This window comes from Balaenoptera acutorostrata, chromosome 3 (assembly GCF_949987535.1).
Source record: "Balaenoptera acutorostrata chromosome 3, mBalAcu1.1, whole genome shotgun sequence".
In the NCBI taxonomy this organism is placed as follows: domain Eukaryota; kingdom Metazoa; phylum Chordata; class Mammalia; order Artiodactyla; family Balaenopteridae; genus Balaenoptera; species Balaenoptera acutorostrata.
Window position 1 is genome coordinate 125,994,704 of NC_080066.1, and position 15,549 is coordinate 126,010,252.

The 15,549-nt window shown below is 32.6% G+C and overlaps 1 protein-coding gene across 2 annotated transcripts in view; it reads right to left on the reverse strand.

The window, feature by feature from the left end:
• Positions 1-889: 889 nt before the first annotated feature.
• The window catches only part of KLHL28 (kelch like family member 28), a 28,348-nt gene continuing 13,688 nt past the window's right edge, over positions 890-15,549 (reverse strand). For both annotated transcript variants that reach the window (XM_007182005.2, XM_007182006.2), the window contains 4 exons: positions 11,540-12,438; positions 8,825-9,268; positions 6,647-6,855; positions 890-5,512 (listed from right to left, as the gene is read on the reverse strand). In XM_007182005.2, the coding sequence (XP_007182067.1) occupies positions 5,349-5,512; positions 6,647-6,855; positions 8,825-9,268; positions 11,540-12,438 (1,716 nt within the window). In that variant the 3' untranslated portion in view covers positions 890-5,348. The remainder of the gene's footprint in view (positions 5,513-6,646; positions 6,856-8,824; positions 9,269-11,539; positions 12,439-15,549) is intronic.

Genomic DNA, 15,549 nt, shown 5'->3' on the forward strand with positions numbered 1-15,549 from the left:
TATCTGTGCATGTCTTAGAATTAAAAAGCAGAACTTCTAAAGCATCAAGAAATCTAAATCCAATATTTTAATATGTACTCTCAAAACATGTATTAACATACGTCATCTATAATACTTTAAATACTTCAGCATATATGTTAAGTTTCTACTTCAACTGCAGGAGTTGCCCTCACTAAGAATGCAGCTGAGGGATGGTTAGCTGGCATGCTAACCAGGAAACCCATTCTCCCGGCAGCTACAAATACATCTCTTATCCATAATTTGATCGGTATCCGATGTTTTGCTAATTAGTATACTAAATGTCAGGGGTATTTATTAGGGAATAGTGGCTTGTAGCCTAACGTGTTACCAAAAAGTTGCTCTTACTGGTGAAATTAAAGTTTCAAGATATGTGGACGGTCTACAAATACATTTCCAACCCTTGTATGGACAGGTTATCAGAATCCTTTCAGGCCTGTAGTTCACAACTTCCTTAAAGATAGTACCTAGGTTTACAGCTCTTCCTTTAGGAGGCCTATTGGTTACCTGATGCTGGCCATAAAAATAACAGAAACCTCTAGAATGTTGCCATGTCTGCCTCAAGTAAACCCCTCTTATAAGGCTGGTTCAAGAATCTAAAAAGATAAAAAGCTGGGACTGCAATGAACTTATCAACTGAACTCTTTTGTGCCTGCTTTGTTAATGAATGTTTCTTTAATAAGTGTCTAAATGTGCAGCAGTATTTAGCCTAAGACATGTTTTCATTATAACCTGGTAATCAGGATGTAAAGGAGTGGCTATCCCACATCCAACTCAACTTCTGTGGCCACTATCTACCTAAAAGAACCTAAGAGTTAAGCATGACAAAGTTAGCTTGGGTCAAGTCACAACAATGGACACACACAAAGTCTTGTTTTTCAAGTTTATTTTTAATATTTCACATTAAATGAAATTTAACCATACTCAGTACAGAGCATTACCACAATAGTACACACAAAGAACTTTAAAAATAAAAGACAAAAGAATACAACCTTCAACAAGTTAAATGCCAGTTTACTATGTAAACAAAAATAAAACCCTGATGCTAAAAAGATACATATTCAGAGGTAAAATACATATACAAAAACACTTAAACATTAACATAATCCACAACTAGATCACATTCTTTGCAAGAGAGTACAGATATTAGTACTCTACATCTACAAAATTTCAAAATCCTGTTAAAATCAAAACCATCTCTGGTTTATGATACAGCACAATTCATAAGGCAAAAATATAGGCATTATCATCCAGTTCTTTAATTTCACTTGTTTTTAAGGCAAACTTAGAACTTTTTGCTTAGGATTTTAAAATAAATGGGACTGAACACATGATAACTTGACAAAATTAACCATAAATTATCTCTAGTTAAATATGCATAAAATAAAAAGATATGGATAGCAATTTTTCTCTCTGCAGAGATGTAAACTGGATTTTTGACTCCATATTCACACCATTAAGAAAACCTTTAAACCTGTAATATTTAAAACTTATTGTATTCCTCACTCTTCAAATGTGAATCAATACTGAATCAATATACTGTAAGTGAAAATCTAATAGACATCCAGTCACAGAATAATTGTATCTAATTAAATCATGTCTAACTAAAGTGCTGTCTTACAAAGGAAAAAAAAAGGTTAAGAAGTAGAACTGGATGTTAACTTGATGTGTGACATCTTTATAAGTTATTAACTTTCAAACTACAGAGGTTATAGAGGTTATCACAAGTTTATTGAACTTTAAGCAGTGTATTTATTGTAGAATCTGATTTTCCTGAAAATGAGCACTTCGGTGACAATACCAGAAATCAAACACCAAAACTGAAAACAAACAGCATTATATTTACATATATTTCCTTCAATGTTAGCCAGAGCCTTGATAACATAATATTTTTTTTAAGTTTCTATAATTCTGTTTTTCTACTAGAAAATATATTATCCAATTTTAGGAAAGTTGGAGTTCTATAAATATTAGCTTTTAAATAATTCTCTTTCATGTCAATAAAACCTAATTGGACACTAGAGGACACAAATGTTTATACATAAATTGGATCTCCAATCACTTCATGATGTCAGAAATAAGGAATTAGATTCACACTTTACCATAATAGTTATTTGGGTACAGGTCTCCCTTACTATATTTTACTCTTTGGGTGAAAAGACTATATCTTATTTATATTTCTAGCCCCCATAGCATCTAGCACAGTATCTCATATAGTAGACCCTCCATATTTGTCAAGTTATCAAAATAATTTTTCAAAACCTAATGCCATTCTCCTATTACTTTGATACCACGTCCTAAAATGTAATATTCATTCATGTTTAAAACAGTATTAGCAATAATATAAGGAACTTATATAACTATCCTTTGGGTTACATTAAAAATCACTTGAGTTCTATTACTATATTTAACAAATATTAAATAGCCAAACATTTCTAACAGATTAAGTCTTCATAACATAATTATAGAAGGCAATTATCTTCTAAATGATTAAATTAATTTCTATTTCCCACTGTTACTTCTTTCCAAAATAGTTCTGGGCAATCTTAAATAGCTTTCTCCTCCTTGCCTGAGTATATAAAATTATTTCTAAAATCTTTAACCCTGGGAATTTATAATCAAACATTTCGATCCTTTTTAACACTAGAAATGTGGCTTTAAATTCACAATTTGTCAGCAAAGTATTCATGATGAAACTTCTCATAAGCTGAACGAGAAGGCTCTATTGTAAAGTTATCAGCTGTCAGGTCATAATACTCTGGTTCTTATGCACAATTAAGTAGGTTTAGCAAACCTAAAATAAATATTTCTAAATTTGGGGTTTTTTTTTCTCTTCCTTTCACAGGGTTTCATAATTTGTTCTCTAGTATATTGCTCTTACTACTGCCCAAAATGTTTCACATTTAGTCTTCACTGAGAAGAAATTTAGATTCTTCCAAAACAATGATCAACTTATATCTTTGGTCTAATTTACCAAACGATTATATATTTTATACTAATTTGATAGTGGGGATGATATGTGAGGAAAACATTGTGAAAATAAAATGTATAGTATAGATCTGTTTACAATTAAAATAAATTTCTATAGTCTTTCAAATTCCCTTATCTTCTGGGGAGAGGGGCTTAAAAACAGTGTAATAGGATGTATTTAATAATTGATTAACATTGTTAATGTTATCAAGAATAACAATTCTTTCTGATTGATATAAACAGAAAGAAAATTGAGATGGGGATTTAAAATTAAGTATGTGATGGAATCTATTTTAAATTGCTTTCTTTAAATGAAGTCTAGGCCAATCACAATAGTGCACCTTGTTTCTATTCAACAGATTTATTCAAATCAATTAAAAAGTTATTGCTATATATCATTAAGTTATTCAAACAAGCAACATAGAAAATATTCAGCCTGTCAATTTTATTAGTAGCTCCTGTTGAGTTCTTAATTAGAAAGAGACTAAAAATCACTTGCAAGGTTTTATAATCTGTGCAAATATTCATAAAGCATGAAACTACTTATATGATTAAAGATGAGTTCACACAGTTTTGCAGTATATATTTAAGTCTACAACTGGCAGTTTATGGAAGAACAAGGAAAACTGAAAATTGCCTGGCTATAAATAGTTTTCAAGAAATAACATATATGCTAAAAATGAACCTATGTTTTATAATTACAAATGGCTTCTTAACAATAGTTCTGAACATTATGGCACTTAAGAATGCAATATGAACTTTTTCTTAGGAAACAAATATAGTTTTGAAGAGACTATAAAGAGATAGTGGGCAGTTAAAAAAAAGAAAAGAGAAAGAGAAAATCAAGGGAAGGAAAACAAAATGACTACAGTACCAAAAATACAAGTACCAACATCCTAATAAAATGCAAAGTAATGTATTCAAGATTAAGAGACATTACTAAAACATGCAAAACAAAATGAATTAACCAGTTCTTTTAAATAAGCTGTCTCTTGGGTAAAGCAAACAATTTTGCTTTAAAAGATCGTTTCTTTAGTCAAAGTGGAACTGAATTTAGAACCATTACTCAAGTAAACATCAAGTTCCAGTTTTCCTCAATAACTTTAAAATATTCAGTTACCTAAGAAATATACAAAATAATGCTTAACTGCCTAGTGCTTTATATTTAATGCATATATTTCTGTTTTTAAGAAGGGCATGTAACATCTAGCACAAGAAGAAAGAAGATAAAATGTATCTTTCTTTAAATCACTATTCAGGAACCATGAAAAGCATAACAGGCCATTTGAATGTTTTTTGGATGTAAATATTAGTATAAACACTAACATTTTTAATAAGCACAAATGAACCAAGCCGGTAAAAATGAAAAATACTATCAAAACACGTCATGCGTATCTCATATTTAACATCCAAAAGAACATTTTTATAGCCCTGTTACAGATCCTACAGTTAGCACCATTTTTATATCTGAATACTTTGAAAAAGCAAACAAAAGTCTTAAAAAAACTAAAATTATTGTAAGCATATATGAAAAAACTTAATGTGCACTAAGGGTGGTACTAAACATTTATCAAATATTTACATCAACACTGGGAAGCCTGCTGGACTACTAAAAAAAAATTGAAACTGATATGCTTAACTCTTTCTATCCATGCTTAGCATACCATAGATGGGTAACTAAATTCATCCAGCATTAACCTGCCCATATAAAAAAGGCATACACAGTTAAGTATCTGATTGCTTAAAATAGGACCCGAAATCATGATAGTAAATGCATTTATCTTGAAAACTTATTACATCCCCAGCCCTAAAGCCATTTAGCAGGAAGAATATCCAGGTGACTCAGTATGGCATGTAATTTACAACCCTTAAAAGTACCAGAAAAAAAAAGCAGCCCTTTGTTTAAAATGTGAAGCATATGAATTTATATCCAACAGATAGTATCAGCACTCTGTCTAGTCACTCAGTATACTCCAGCATCTAAGCGTCTCTCATCCTGGTAAAAAATGGTGCAGAACAAGGAGGAGGAAGAAAGCTAAATTTTTTTTAAAAAGCAGCAAGGTTTTCTCCACATGTACACTTATGAACATAAAACTATTCTATCCCAGTATTAGGAAAAAAAAGTGCACAATTCAATTGGCAAGATCTTTCCTTTTTTTTTTTTCTTGGATTATTGATTCACTGTATAATCAAGAGCAACCAAAGCTACTTGTCAGTTCAAAGTACCCAACAAAACTTTGAGTCTTCATGCCATTTCAAGTTAAAAAGAAAGCAATGTAGCTTTTGGGCTTCAGAAAACTGGGCATCCTTTCATGCAGCACAAGGTTCATCACTACGCTATTTCCACAAGTCCACACTTGTCAAAGTGCAGTTAATCCAAAATTGCAGCGACAGTATATCATGCCAGCTGAATCCAGCCATGTATCTGAGATAGGGTCATATTTCTGCACGGTATTCAGATAGGAAGACCCTGAGTGACCACCCACTACATAAAGGTAGTTATCAATTACTGCAGCACCAACTCCTAGGAAAGGTGGGTAAAAATAGGGGAAAAAATATGTTAACCATGAAGCAGACTTCGCACTAAATTAAATTTGTATTTAAATGTTTTCTTAAAATACATTTCAACAATCTATTATTAATTATACAAGCAATATAGCAATATGTGCTTACTGGAAAAAAAATCCCTTAGTATAAAAGAGCTGAAGTCTTCCTTCATCTCTCCTCTTCAATCCTACTCTCCCTCTCTCCACCACAGTTAAATATTAAGAATGTAGTATATATCTTTCCATATGCTTTCTTCTCAATTTATATTTTTCAAAAATCATTAATTTTTGTTTTCAAATGTGTTAAAATTTTAAATATATATTGAACTATATAATTTATGCTTTAAAAATTTTACTTTATATATATATAGTTCTAAAAAGAACAAGGCTACCCAAATATTTTACGTTTTCATTGTTTTATGGTTTTCCTTCTCAATGGTACCACAGAAACTAATTCTAGTAAACAAGCCTTTCAATTTCCTTCGTATGTTTACTTTTCAGGAGTTTCTTTAATCATAAATGCAAGGAATACTCCTAAAGCATTTCCACCAGTAACTTAAAATGTTCCTTTTAAAATAATGTGATTTGAGTTTGGGTTTAAGGATAATTTCTTCTTTTCCTCAAAGGTGTATTTGTTTTTCTTTACGAAACCTGAAACCCAACCCTTTCTAGATCAACTATAACTATACCCCTTAAGGAGGAGAGAACATTTGAAAGTAACATACAGACTGCTGATGTACAATAAAAAACAAAATAGAACAACCCTAGGATCCTGGGTGTGTGTGCACATGTGTGTGTAACACATAAAACAATTAACATTTGTTACATGGACACAAAGAGCTTCTATAAGGTACTTTCTATTATCAGCATTTCTCAGGATGTGTTGTAGAAGTTTAAAAAATAACAATATGCACATTGGCATATTAAAATCACAGTAAAAATATATATATAGTTTTGTCTAATCAAGTTGTCAGTCAAGTTTATCACAAAAAAAGTTTTTTCTGGACAAGTAATAATACTCTTACTGTTATATCCCAAGAAACTACTATTTCAAGAACATCACTATAAAAAATATTGTCCTGTATGTTTAGAAATTGGTATGTTATTATTACCTGTTCTGGGTTCTTTCATTGGTCTACACACAGTCCACTGATTTTGATGAGGGTCATATCTTTCAATGCTTGACAAATGTGAAACACCATTATGTCCACCCACCACAAAAATAAAGCCTAGCATGACACCCACACCAAAGTGAATCCTTTTATCTGCCATAGATGCAACCATCTCCCAGGAGTCCTTACTTGGATCATAACGCTCCACACTGCAAATATTCACAAAAGAAAGAATTAATTCACATATCCTTTGTGTCACTCTTCCTACTAAAGCAACTAAAACCCACCAGAGTTTTAAAAGTGCAAACGGACAGATATAAAACAAGAGTAGTTTGTCTCAAATGTTCAGATTTTGCTGATAAAATCACAGGGATAAAAGCTTACCTTGTAGACTGGTGCAATAATAGCCATACCCTACTCTATTATATTGTACAAGCAGCAAGGTGTATTAAAAGCATGGAGCATTTGAAGTCAGAAAATCTGGGTTCAAGTACTAATAATACATACCTAGACCTACCACTTTGGATTTGTGTATTCCTGGATAAGTCATTTCCTGTAAACATGGGGTTAATATAACCTCAAGGATTCATGTAAGAATAAAGTCCAATGAGTATGCATGTGAAAGGACTCTGAAAATCACAAACTGAATATAGACAGTTCCTAAAGATACTAAGGATTTTCCACACAGCTACGGAAAAGGGAAGATGAAGAGAAGGAAAGAAGAGGAATTTTTTTCTTATAGGTGAATTCATGTTGACTAACTGTAAAGCAAACACTACATACTGCATAACACAAACTGGCTAATCATAATAATGATTATTGTAATGATTACAATAATCAGAGTAATTTATGAGAATTCACGGATTTAAATAAAGTCTGTATTCCAGAGAATTCTTGGCATTTCCAAGTTGCATTATGGAAATTCAAATCAAATCAGAATTTCCAAATAAGCTTTCCTGGAAAATCCCAGAAGGCCTTTAAGCCTACACTTTCCCTGAAGGGGTGCAAAGGCAAGTTGGTTGAGTTTGTTCTGGTCCTAACCTAACTTCTCAAGAAAGCCTAAAGCATTTGAGAGTAAGTTCAGAATAGGGACTAGACTAGACTAGACTAGAAGACTAAACTACAACTATTTCTGAAAGGACACCAGGATAAAAACCGTTAGAGCAAAATCACTAGACAAGAAAAATCCTGTGAAAAACTGTAACAAGAACTTAAACTTCAAGAGCATTATCTCAAAATTAAAGTACTTAACCTTTTATCTTAGAAATTTCTGCTAGCAGCTTTTCAAAAAAATAGAAATGCATGTCTGGGTCCCAAATACTTTTCCTTCAACTAAAGGAGCAATAAAAAGGGAGAAAAATTTAGCCTACACAGAAATAAAAATTTATAGATGAAATGCTGTTGTGTCATTACTTTCTCAGCCTGTTAACAAACCACCACATACTCTCTTTTATTAAAATGCTCACAATAAATAAAACACATACCACTATTAGAGATAAAATACTATTAGAGATAAAATCTTTGGAAGATCGACTTTCAACAAAGGTTCAGAATTATGATTAATTTTCCATATAAGCACTTTATGCTTTTGTTTTTCTCATATATATATTTCTCCTTTATTCAGAGAATACTATAAAATACAGAAATCTCACATTTAAATTTCAGCACAGCTCAGATACATAATGATACATGTATGATTACAGAATAAGAATCCAGAATGGAATATTTAAATAAGGCTTTAAGTTTATAATGTGTTATAATATTGTGTAAGCATATAGAAATTACATTTTCCACTTTTTTATTCTTTTAAACAATGTAGTAACAGATCATCCATCCATACACACACATACAGACACACACCACCCCAAATCTAAAGTTATCTAACTTCATCTTATTTTCAGATTGCTGAATTCTAAAATCTAGTCCATTTATATTGAATGAATGAATGTAAAATTTAATAAAACGGATTTGATTTTTAGGTTTGTATTAAATCTCCATGTAAAACAATTACAATTATACCTGTGGAGCAGGTTAAGTTTCCCAAATGTCTATCAATATTACTTTAAAAATTAAAAAGGGAAGTTCATTCATATACACAAATTGTTTAAAATCCAGAAATCATTGTTAATGATACTTTTAAAAATCTACAAGCATATACAACTTGATTAAGTTAAATACCTGTTCATGTGGGCAGGACCATACCCACCAATGGCATATATCATTCCATCCAACACAGCTGCGGCAAAACAACTTCTTGTTGTAGTCATTGGTGCCACAGGTTGCCACTTTCTTACTTTGGGAATATACTTCTCTACAGATTGTAAATAAGATTGTCCATCATAACCACCTAAAGCATAAAGTTCTCCTGCAAGTACCACTACTCCAAGGGTACTTCGGCTCTCATTCATTCTCTCAAGAGAAGTCCAGGTATTTGTATCAGGATTCCAGCATTCGACTGAATTTTCATGTTTTCTGATAGTGATGCCAGGACGCACGTTAGTTTCAATACCACCTATAACATACACTTTTTGGTCTAAAACGCATATTCCAAATTCATAGCGAGGAATGTTCAGGGGTGCCAAACCAATCCAAGAGTCATTCTGAGGAAAGTACATCTCCACACTAAAGAATAAGCAGAAAAAATTAAATTTAAAACATCAAAATGGCCCATAAACAATATCTGGCAAAACTGAAGATACACGTATGCTCTGACACAGCAATTTCACTCCTGTGTATCTACTCTACTGAATGCCTATTGCAGCCAGTTTTGCAAAAGAACACAAATAGAGAAAGGTTTACAGCAGCTCAACACAGTCATCTATCAAAAGGAGAATGGATAAATAAGATGTGGTATACCCACCCCATGACAAAGCAATTCCATTCTTAGATATGCACCCAAGAGAAATGCACACATATGTATATGTACAACAGTGTTCACAGTAGCATTATCTGTAATAGTTGAAAACTGGAAACAATCCAAATTTTTCATCAACCATAAAATGGATAAGTAAATTGTGCATATCATATAAGAAAATACTATACAGCAATGAAAATGAACAAACTACAACTACATGTAACAGCGATGAATCTTACACATATAATGTTGAGGGAAACAAGCCAAATTCAAAAGAATATATTCAGTATAGTCTCATTTCTATCAAGTTCAAAAACACTTCTAATCTCTAGATTAGAAATGAGGGTGGTGGTTACCTTTGGGGAGGACAGGGAGGGAACTTAAGGGTGGTTTCTGGGTGTTGTTCATGTTCTTTTCTTGAAATGGTTTGTAATGTTTGCTTTGTGATAATTCATTGAGCTGTACACTTGGAATTTGTGGACTTTTCTGTATATGTGAAACATTTCAATTAATTTTCAGTCATCATACTCATAGTAAAAAGAAAATGTTGTATTATGTCCATCTATTATAATACCACATGCCAATGAAACTAAATGAGTTATTTCCTCATGCAATCTCAATTTCATAAATTTACTGCTCAATGATAAAACACATCTCTGAAGAATATACATGGTACTACTGCATTTACATAAAAATGTGTAAAACCTAACTATATACTGGGGCACATATAATATGTGGCAAAATTATAACAAAAAGCAAGGGAATAATACATTAAAAATTCAGAATACTGGTTACTTCTGGGGGAGAGAAGGAGATGGCATCAAGGAGGGGCACAAGGGAACTTTAAAGCTATTGTTAGCCCAATCTCAACAATACTAGTTTTAGACCACAATTAAAATGTACACTGAGACTTTTTAAAAGATAAAGAACATACCAATTGACATTGATAAAACATCAACAGTTTCCTCCTATTGGAGGAAAGAAATGCAATCTACCAAATGTTTCGAAATATTTTAGAATATTAAATATTCTAATATTTATTCTAACATTTAGAATATTAAATATTAAAGAAATAAATTAAACACAAAAGTTTTCATAAAGCAATCCCATTTAAGGGAAAAGGAAGGTAAGATCCAGCTATATTTTCAATGTATAAAAGTTATTTGTATAACACAACACTGTTAATCAACTATAGTCCAATATAAAATAAAAATTAAATAAATAAACAAACAAACAAAAAAAGTTACTTGTAGAATGCTCTAAATCAATGATGGCCATGGGCCAAATTCAGCCCACCAGCTACTTTTGTAAATACAGTTTTACTGGAACACAGCCATGCTCATTTGTTTATGTATTATCTATGGCTGCTCTTGCACTATAATGGCAGACTTGGGTAGTTACAACAAAGACCGTATGATGACGACAAAATTTAAAATATTTACTATTTGGCTCTTTATAGAAAAAGTCTGACAACTCCTACTCTAAGTTATCAGAAAAGAAAGCACTTTTTACTACTGTTGTTAAAAAAATATTTACGCTGAAGAAAATAAATTGCATGTAAAGTCCATGATTTATATCAATATCCTGTTTTTTATTTTCCTGGTGGTTACTCTGATTAACTGTATTCATTCAAACATATTCTTGTCCCAGTCTGACCTCATCACAAATTCCTAGCTCTCCTCTTTAGCATTTTTTGATATAGCTAGCAATAATAAATCCCCTCTGACCTGGTCTGACTCATATAAAGATGTAAATGATTTCACAAAGGAAAAAAGGGCATAAAATGGAAGAAAAGTTCATGAATAACCAGGATGGATAAAATTTGTGCACTGGGAGGGAGGAGAGGTGTTTAAAATTGAGAGTGTTGTAGAGAATGGAAGACAATGTGATTAAAATAATCAGGTAAGTGATTTAAAAAGAAAACAACAAAAAGAAGCAAATAAACAGGAAAATCAAACTATTTTAAAAATATAACAAATTAGCAAATTTTAAGAGTATAAAATCTATTAGCATCAATCCTTTAAAAGCCTTCTATTTACCTATCCAAACAGGCAAACAGTCCAGATTTTCCTCCTACTGCACAAAGTACTTTGGGAGCACAGCGAGGTCGTGTCATCAAGACTGTCTGATGAGAGAGTCTATGTTCAGGCATAAAGTGGTACTTCAGAGCTTCATTCAAAAGATGTTTACAAGTGCGATCATCACGAATAAGATGATTTGCTTCATATAATCTAGTGAGAAACTTAACACTCAGCAATGGTAATCGTACACTGTTAAGTAGCTGTGCTAAGTATTTCTGGCGTTCTTGGACATCATACTTGATCCAAGACTCAAGTGCATAAAAAACAGTCTCTTCAGTAGCTACATTCAAACAGTCATTGGAAACAATTTCATCCAAATCAGCATGCGTAAGCTCAAAAAACTCTTCAGTCTGGCAAACTGCTTCAAAATTCTGGCATATGTATTTAGTGGCTGCCAAATAAAGGTCATGACAACCATATGTCTCTGCAAAGCGAGAAATTCCAATACAATTACCAGGATCAAGTTGGCTTTCAAGAAATGCACAACATTCTTTCAGGACAAGTTTTATCTGGAGTAGGTTTGCTGCTGGAAGGAGAGATTCAACTGTGTCTTGTGAAATAAAAACAGTCCCTGTATAGGCATATTCCACAATGGCCTGGAGAGCAGTTTCATCAATGCACTGAAATTCAACCTCACTGTTCTCTTTTTCAGAAAGGTTTCCAGTAAACATAGCTTTGAAATATGGGCTGATGCTGGCAAGTACCACTTTGTGAGCATGGATTTTAACATCACCTACTCGAAGAATGATGTCACAGAGTTCGTGATGTTGACGAAGAAGATTCAAGCCCTGTAGAAGTTGTTCAGAATGTAAGTGGGTTAAGTTAGCAAGCATGTAGGTCGGGGATGTGTGGTCCATCTACAGGAAAACAAAAAGCATGAATAGTTATTTCAAAATAATTTACAAATGATTACTTTTACAGGTAGCACAAAATAAATAAGATTTGTTGTTTATCTGCATGTTTGTTGTTTTTTAAATACTAAATACTAGACAGAGGCTTTTAGAGTTAGAAGGGAAGTTAACAATCACTCAACTCCTTTATTATAGATATTAAGCACACTCCGTGCTTCTGGAAGATGAACAAGATTAAAAACAGAAGAGAAGAAAAGAGACTAGAAAGAAAAGAAGAAAAAGTGAGAGGCAATAAGGACTGGGGTAGGTTGAATAATTGCTCCCCCAAAAGACATCCGCATCCTAATCCCTGGAAACTTTGAATGGTACTTTTACAGCAAAAAAAAAAAAAAAAAAAAAAGACTGTGCAGATATGATTAAGGATTTTGAAATGGGGAGATTATCCTGGGTTATCTAGTTGGGCCCTAAGTGCAATCACATGTACCTTATAAGAAGGCAGAAGGAGATCTGACACAGACAGAAGAAGGTAATCTGACCACAGAGGCAGAGATTGGATTGATGCAGCCACAAACCAATTAACATTGGCAGCCACTAGAAGCTGGAAGAGGCAAGGAACACAGTCTTCCCTAGAACCTCCAGAGGGCACAGAGCCCTGCCAACACCTTAATTTCAGCCCAGTGATAATAATTTCAGACTTTTGGCCTCCATAACTGTGAGAGAATAAAGTTCTGTTATTTTAAGCAACTGAGTTTGTGGTAATTTGTTATAGCAGACATAAGAAATCAACACATGGATACTTCAGAATGGCTCACAGCAGTTGCTTAGAATAGATGAAAGGAATATAAGACATCTACACAATATGAACTGTTTCTTTCCTGTCTCATTCACACCTCAAACACAAGTAATGGGGATAATTTAAAAAAGCAGAAAATTTGGTTCCTATTTTAAAAGTATTATCAAATAAACTTAAAAATTCTGAACATTATTAAATAATATAAATGTTGGTAGGACTGGGAGAGTATAGCACTTCATTCCTGTGCATTTTTAGGTGCAAATATCCAAATATTAAAACTTTTATCTTCATTAAGAACATCATAATTTCACACTTGTTTCATTTGAATTTTATGTCCATTAACAAATTTTGTTAACATGACCACATTATAGCTGATATCACCAGCCTCCACTTCTGATCTCTCCAACTAATCCTGCGCACATCTAACAGAATAATTCTCAATCAGGGTACAGACAAGTCTCAAGAAACTTGTTGGTCTTCCAGTAGGTACTTTATTCCAGAACAGAATATTGGTAAGAAAACAGCAACCAGAAGGCACATGTTTAGATCTGGGTCTGTTCTTTTTACTTAGTATAGTGTTGACCTCTTAAACTTGTTTAACTTCTTTTAGTCTCAGTTTAATGGAAAAAGTTAACATCTAGACTGAAAAGAGAAAAATGAACAACAGGAAAGCAAGTAGATATAGCAAATAAGTGACAGGATTAAGAAAGTAGTTCTAGCTACTTTACATCATTAACTTTACCTTATCTTCATTTTCCTTATCTGTAAAGTGAGATCATAATAATACCTGAACTATATATATCTCACAAGGTTTCTGAGGATCAAATTAGATAATGCACAGGAACATATAACAAACTGTAAGAGTTATGAGTACAGGGTACTATGGTGAGGCAACAGAAATGTAACAGTATCAGCGAAGAATAGGGACCTTGGAAATATAATGAGTTTTAGTTCTAACTGGGTCACATACTATTATATGGAATTGGTACATTTCTTAATCTAAGTATTATTTTTTTTATCCATAAAATAAGAATACCTCCCACCTATCTCAGAAGGTTACATGAAAATTGTTCTGTAAAGTTTAAAGTTCCACACAACTCGAAGTGCTATGAATACAGCACTTAAGTCTCATTCTCTTCTCATGATCCCCACTTTCACTATTTCCCATTCTTTCCATAACGACCTTTCATTCCAATAAAGCTCATGTAATTACCACAGCTCTATATAAATATTTTCTTACATTTGCCAGATTTTTGCCTATAAACTTTCTCCTCTCCCATGTTCTTTTCATCCAATTCAAATTTGCAAAAGGCTGGTTCAAAATTAACTTCAACTGAAAGTCTATAAACATTTAAGTACTCACTTCCTTTACATGCAATTAATTTAATTATAAGTGCTGTTTTGTGAAACATACCCCTCTCAACTCTCATTTGTCTGATTCAACAAGGAGATGTTATTCAGGATGAAAAGTGAACAACAAACAGGAAAGGTGAATGATACAGAAAATAAGAGAAGGAAATGAAAAATGACACCTAGCTAATACAGTGAGACGAGGAAGGGAAATACAAGGCACACTGATTGGAAAGGAAGAAACAAAACTCTTTGTTGGCAGATGACATGACTGTCTGTGTAGAAAATCCAGAACAATTAAAAAAAAAAAAAAAACCCAAGACAGTGGAACTAATAGGCAATTTGAGAAAGTTTGCAAGATACAAGGTTAATATACAAAAGTCAATCAATTTTCTATAAACCAGCAACGAACAAGTGGCATTTGAAATTTAAAACATATAACCATTTACATTAACACCTAAAAACTGAAATACTTAGATATAAATCTAACAAAATTAGGTACGAGATCTATATGAGGAAAACTATAAAATTCTAATAAAAGAAATCAAAGAACTAGCTAAATAAATGGAGAGATATTCCATGTTCATGGATAAGATGACTCAACATTATCAAGATGTCAGCTCTTCCTGACTTGCACTACAGATTCAATGCAATCCCAATCAAAATCCCAGCAAGTTATTTTGTGGATGTTGCAAACTGATTCTAAAGTTTTTATGGGGAGGCAAAAGACCCAGAATAGCCAACTCAATATTGAAAAAGAAGAATAAAGTTGAACAACTGACACTACCCAAATTCAAGCATTATTATAAAGCTGTAGTAACCAAGACAGTGTGGCACTGGTGAAAGCACAGACAAATAGACCAATGGAACAGAACAGAGTCTAGGAACAGACCCACATAAATACAGTCAACTGATCTTTAACAAAGCAGGAAAGGTAATACGATGGAGAAAAGATAGTCTTTTCAATAAATGGT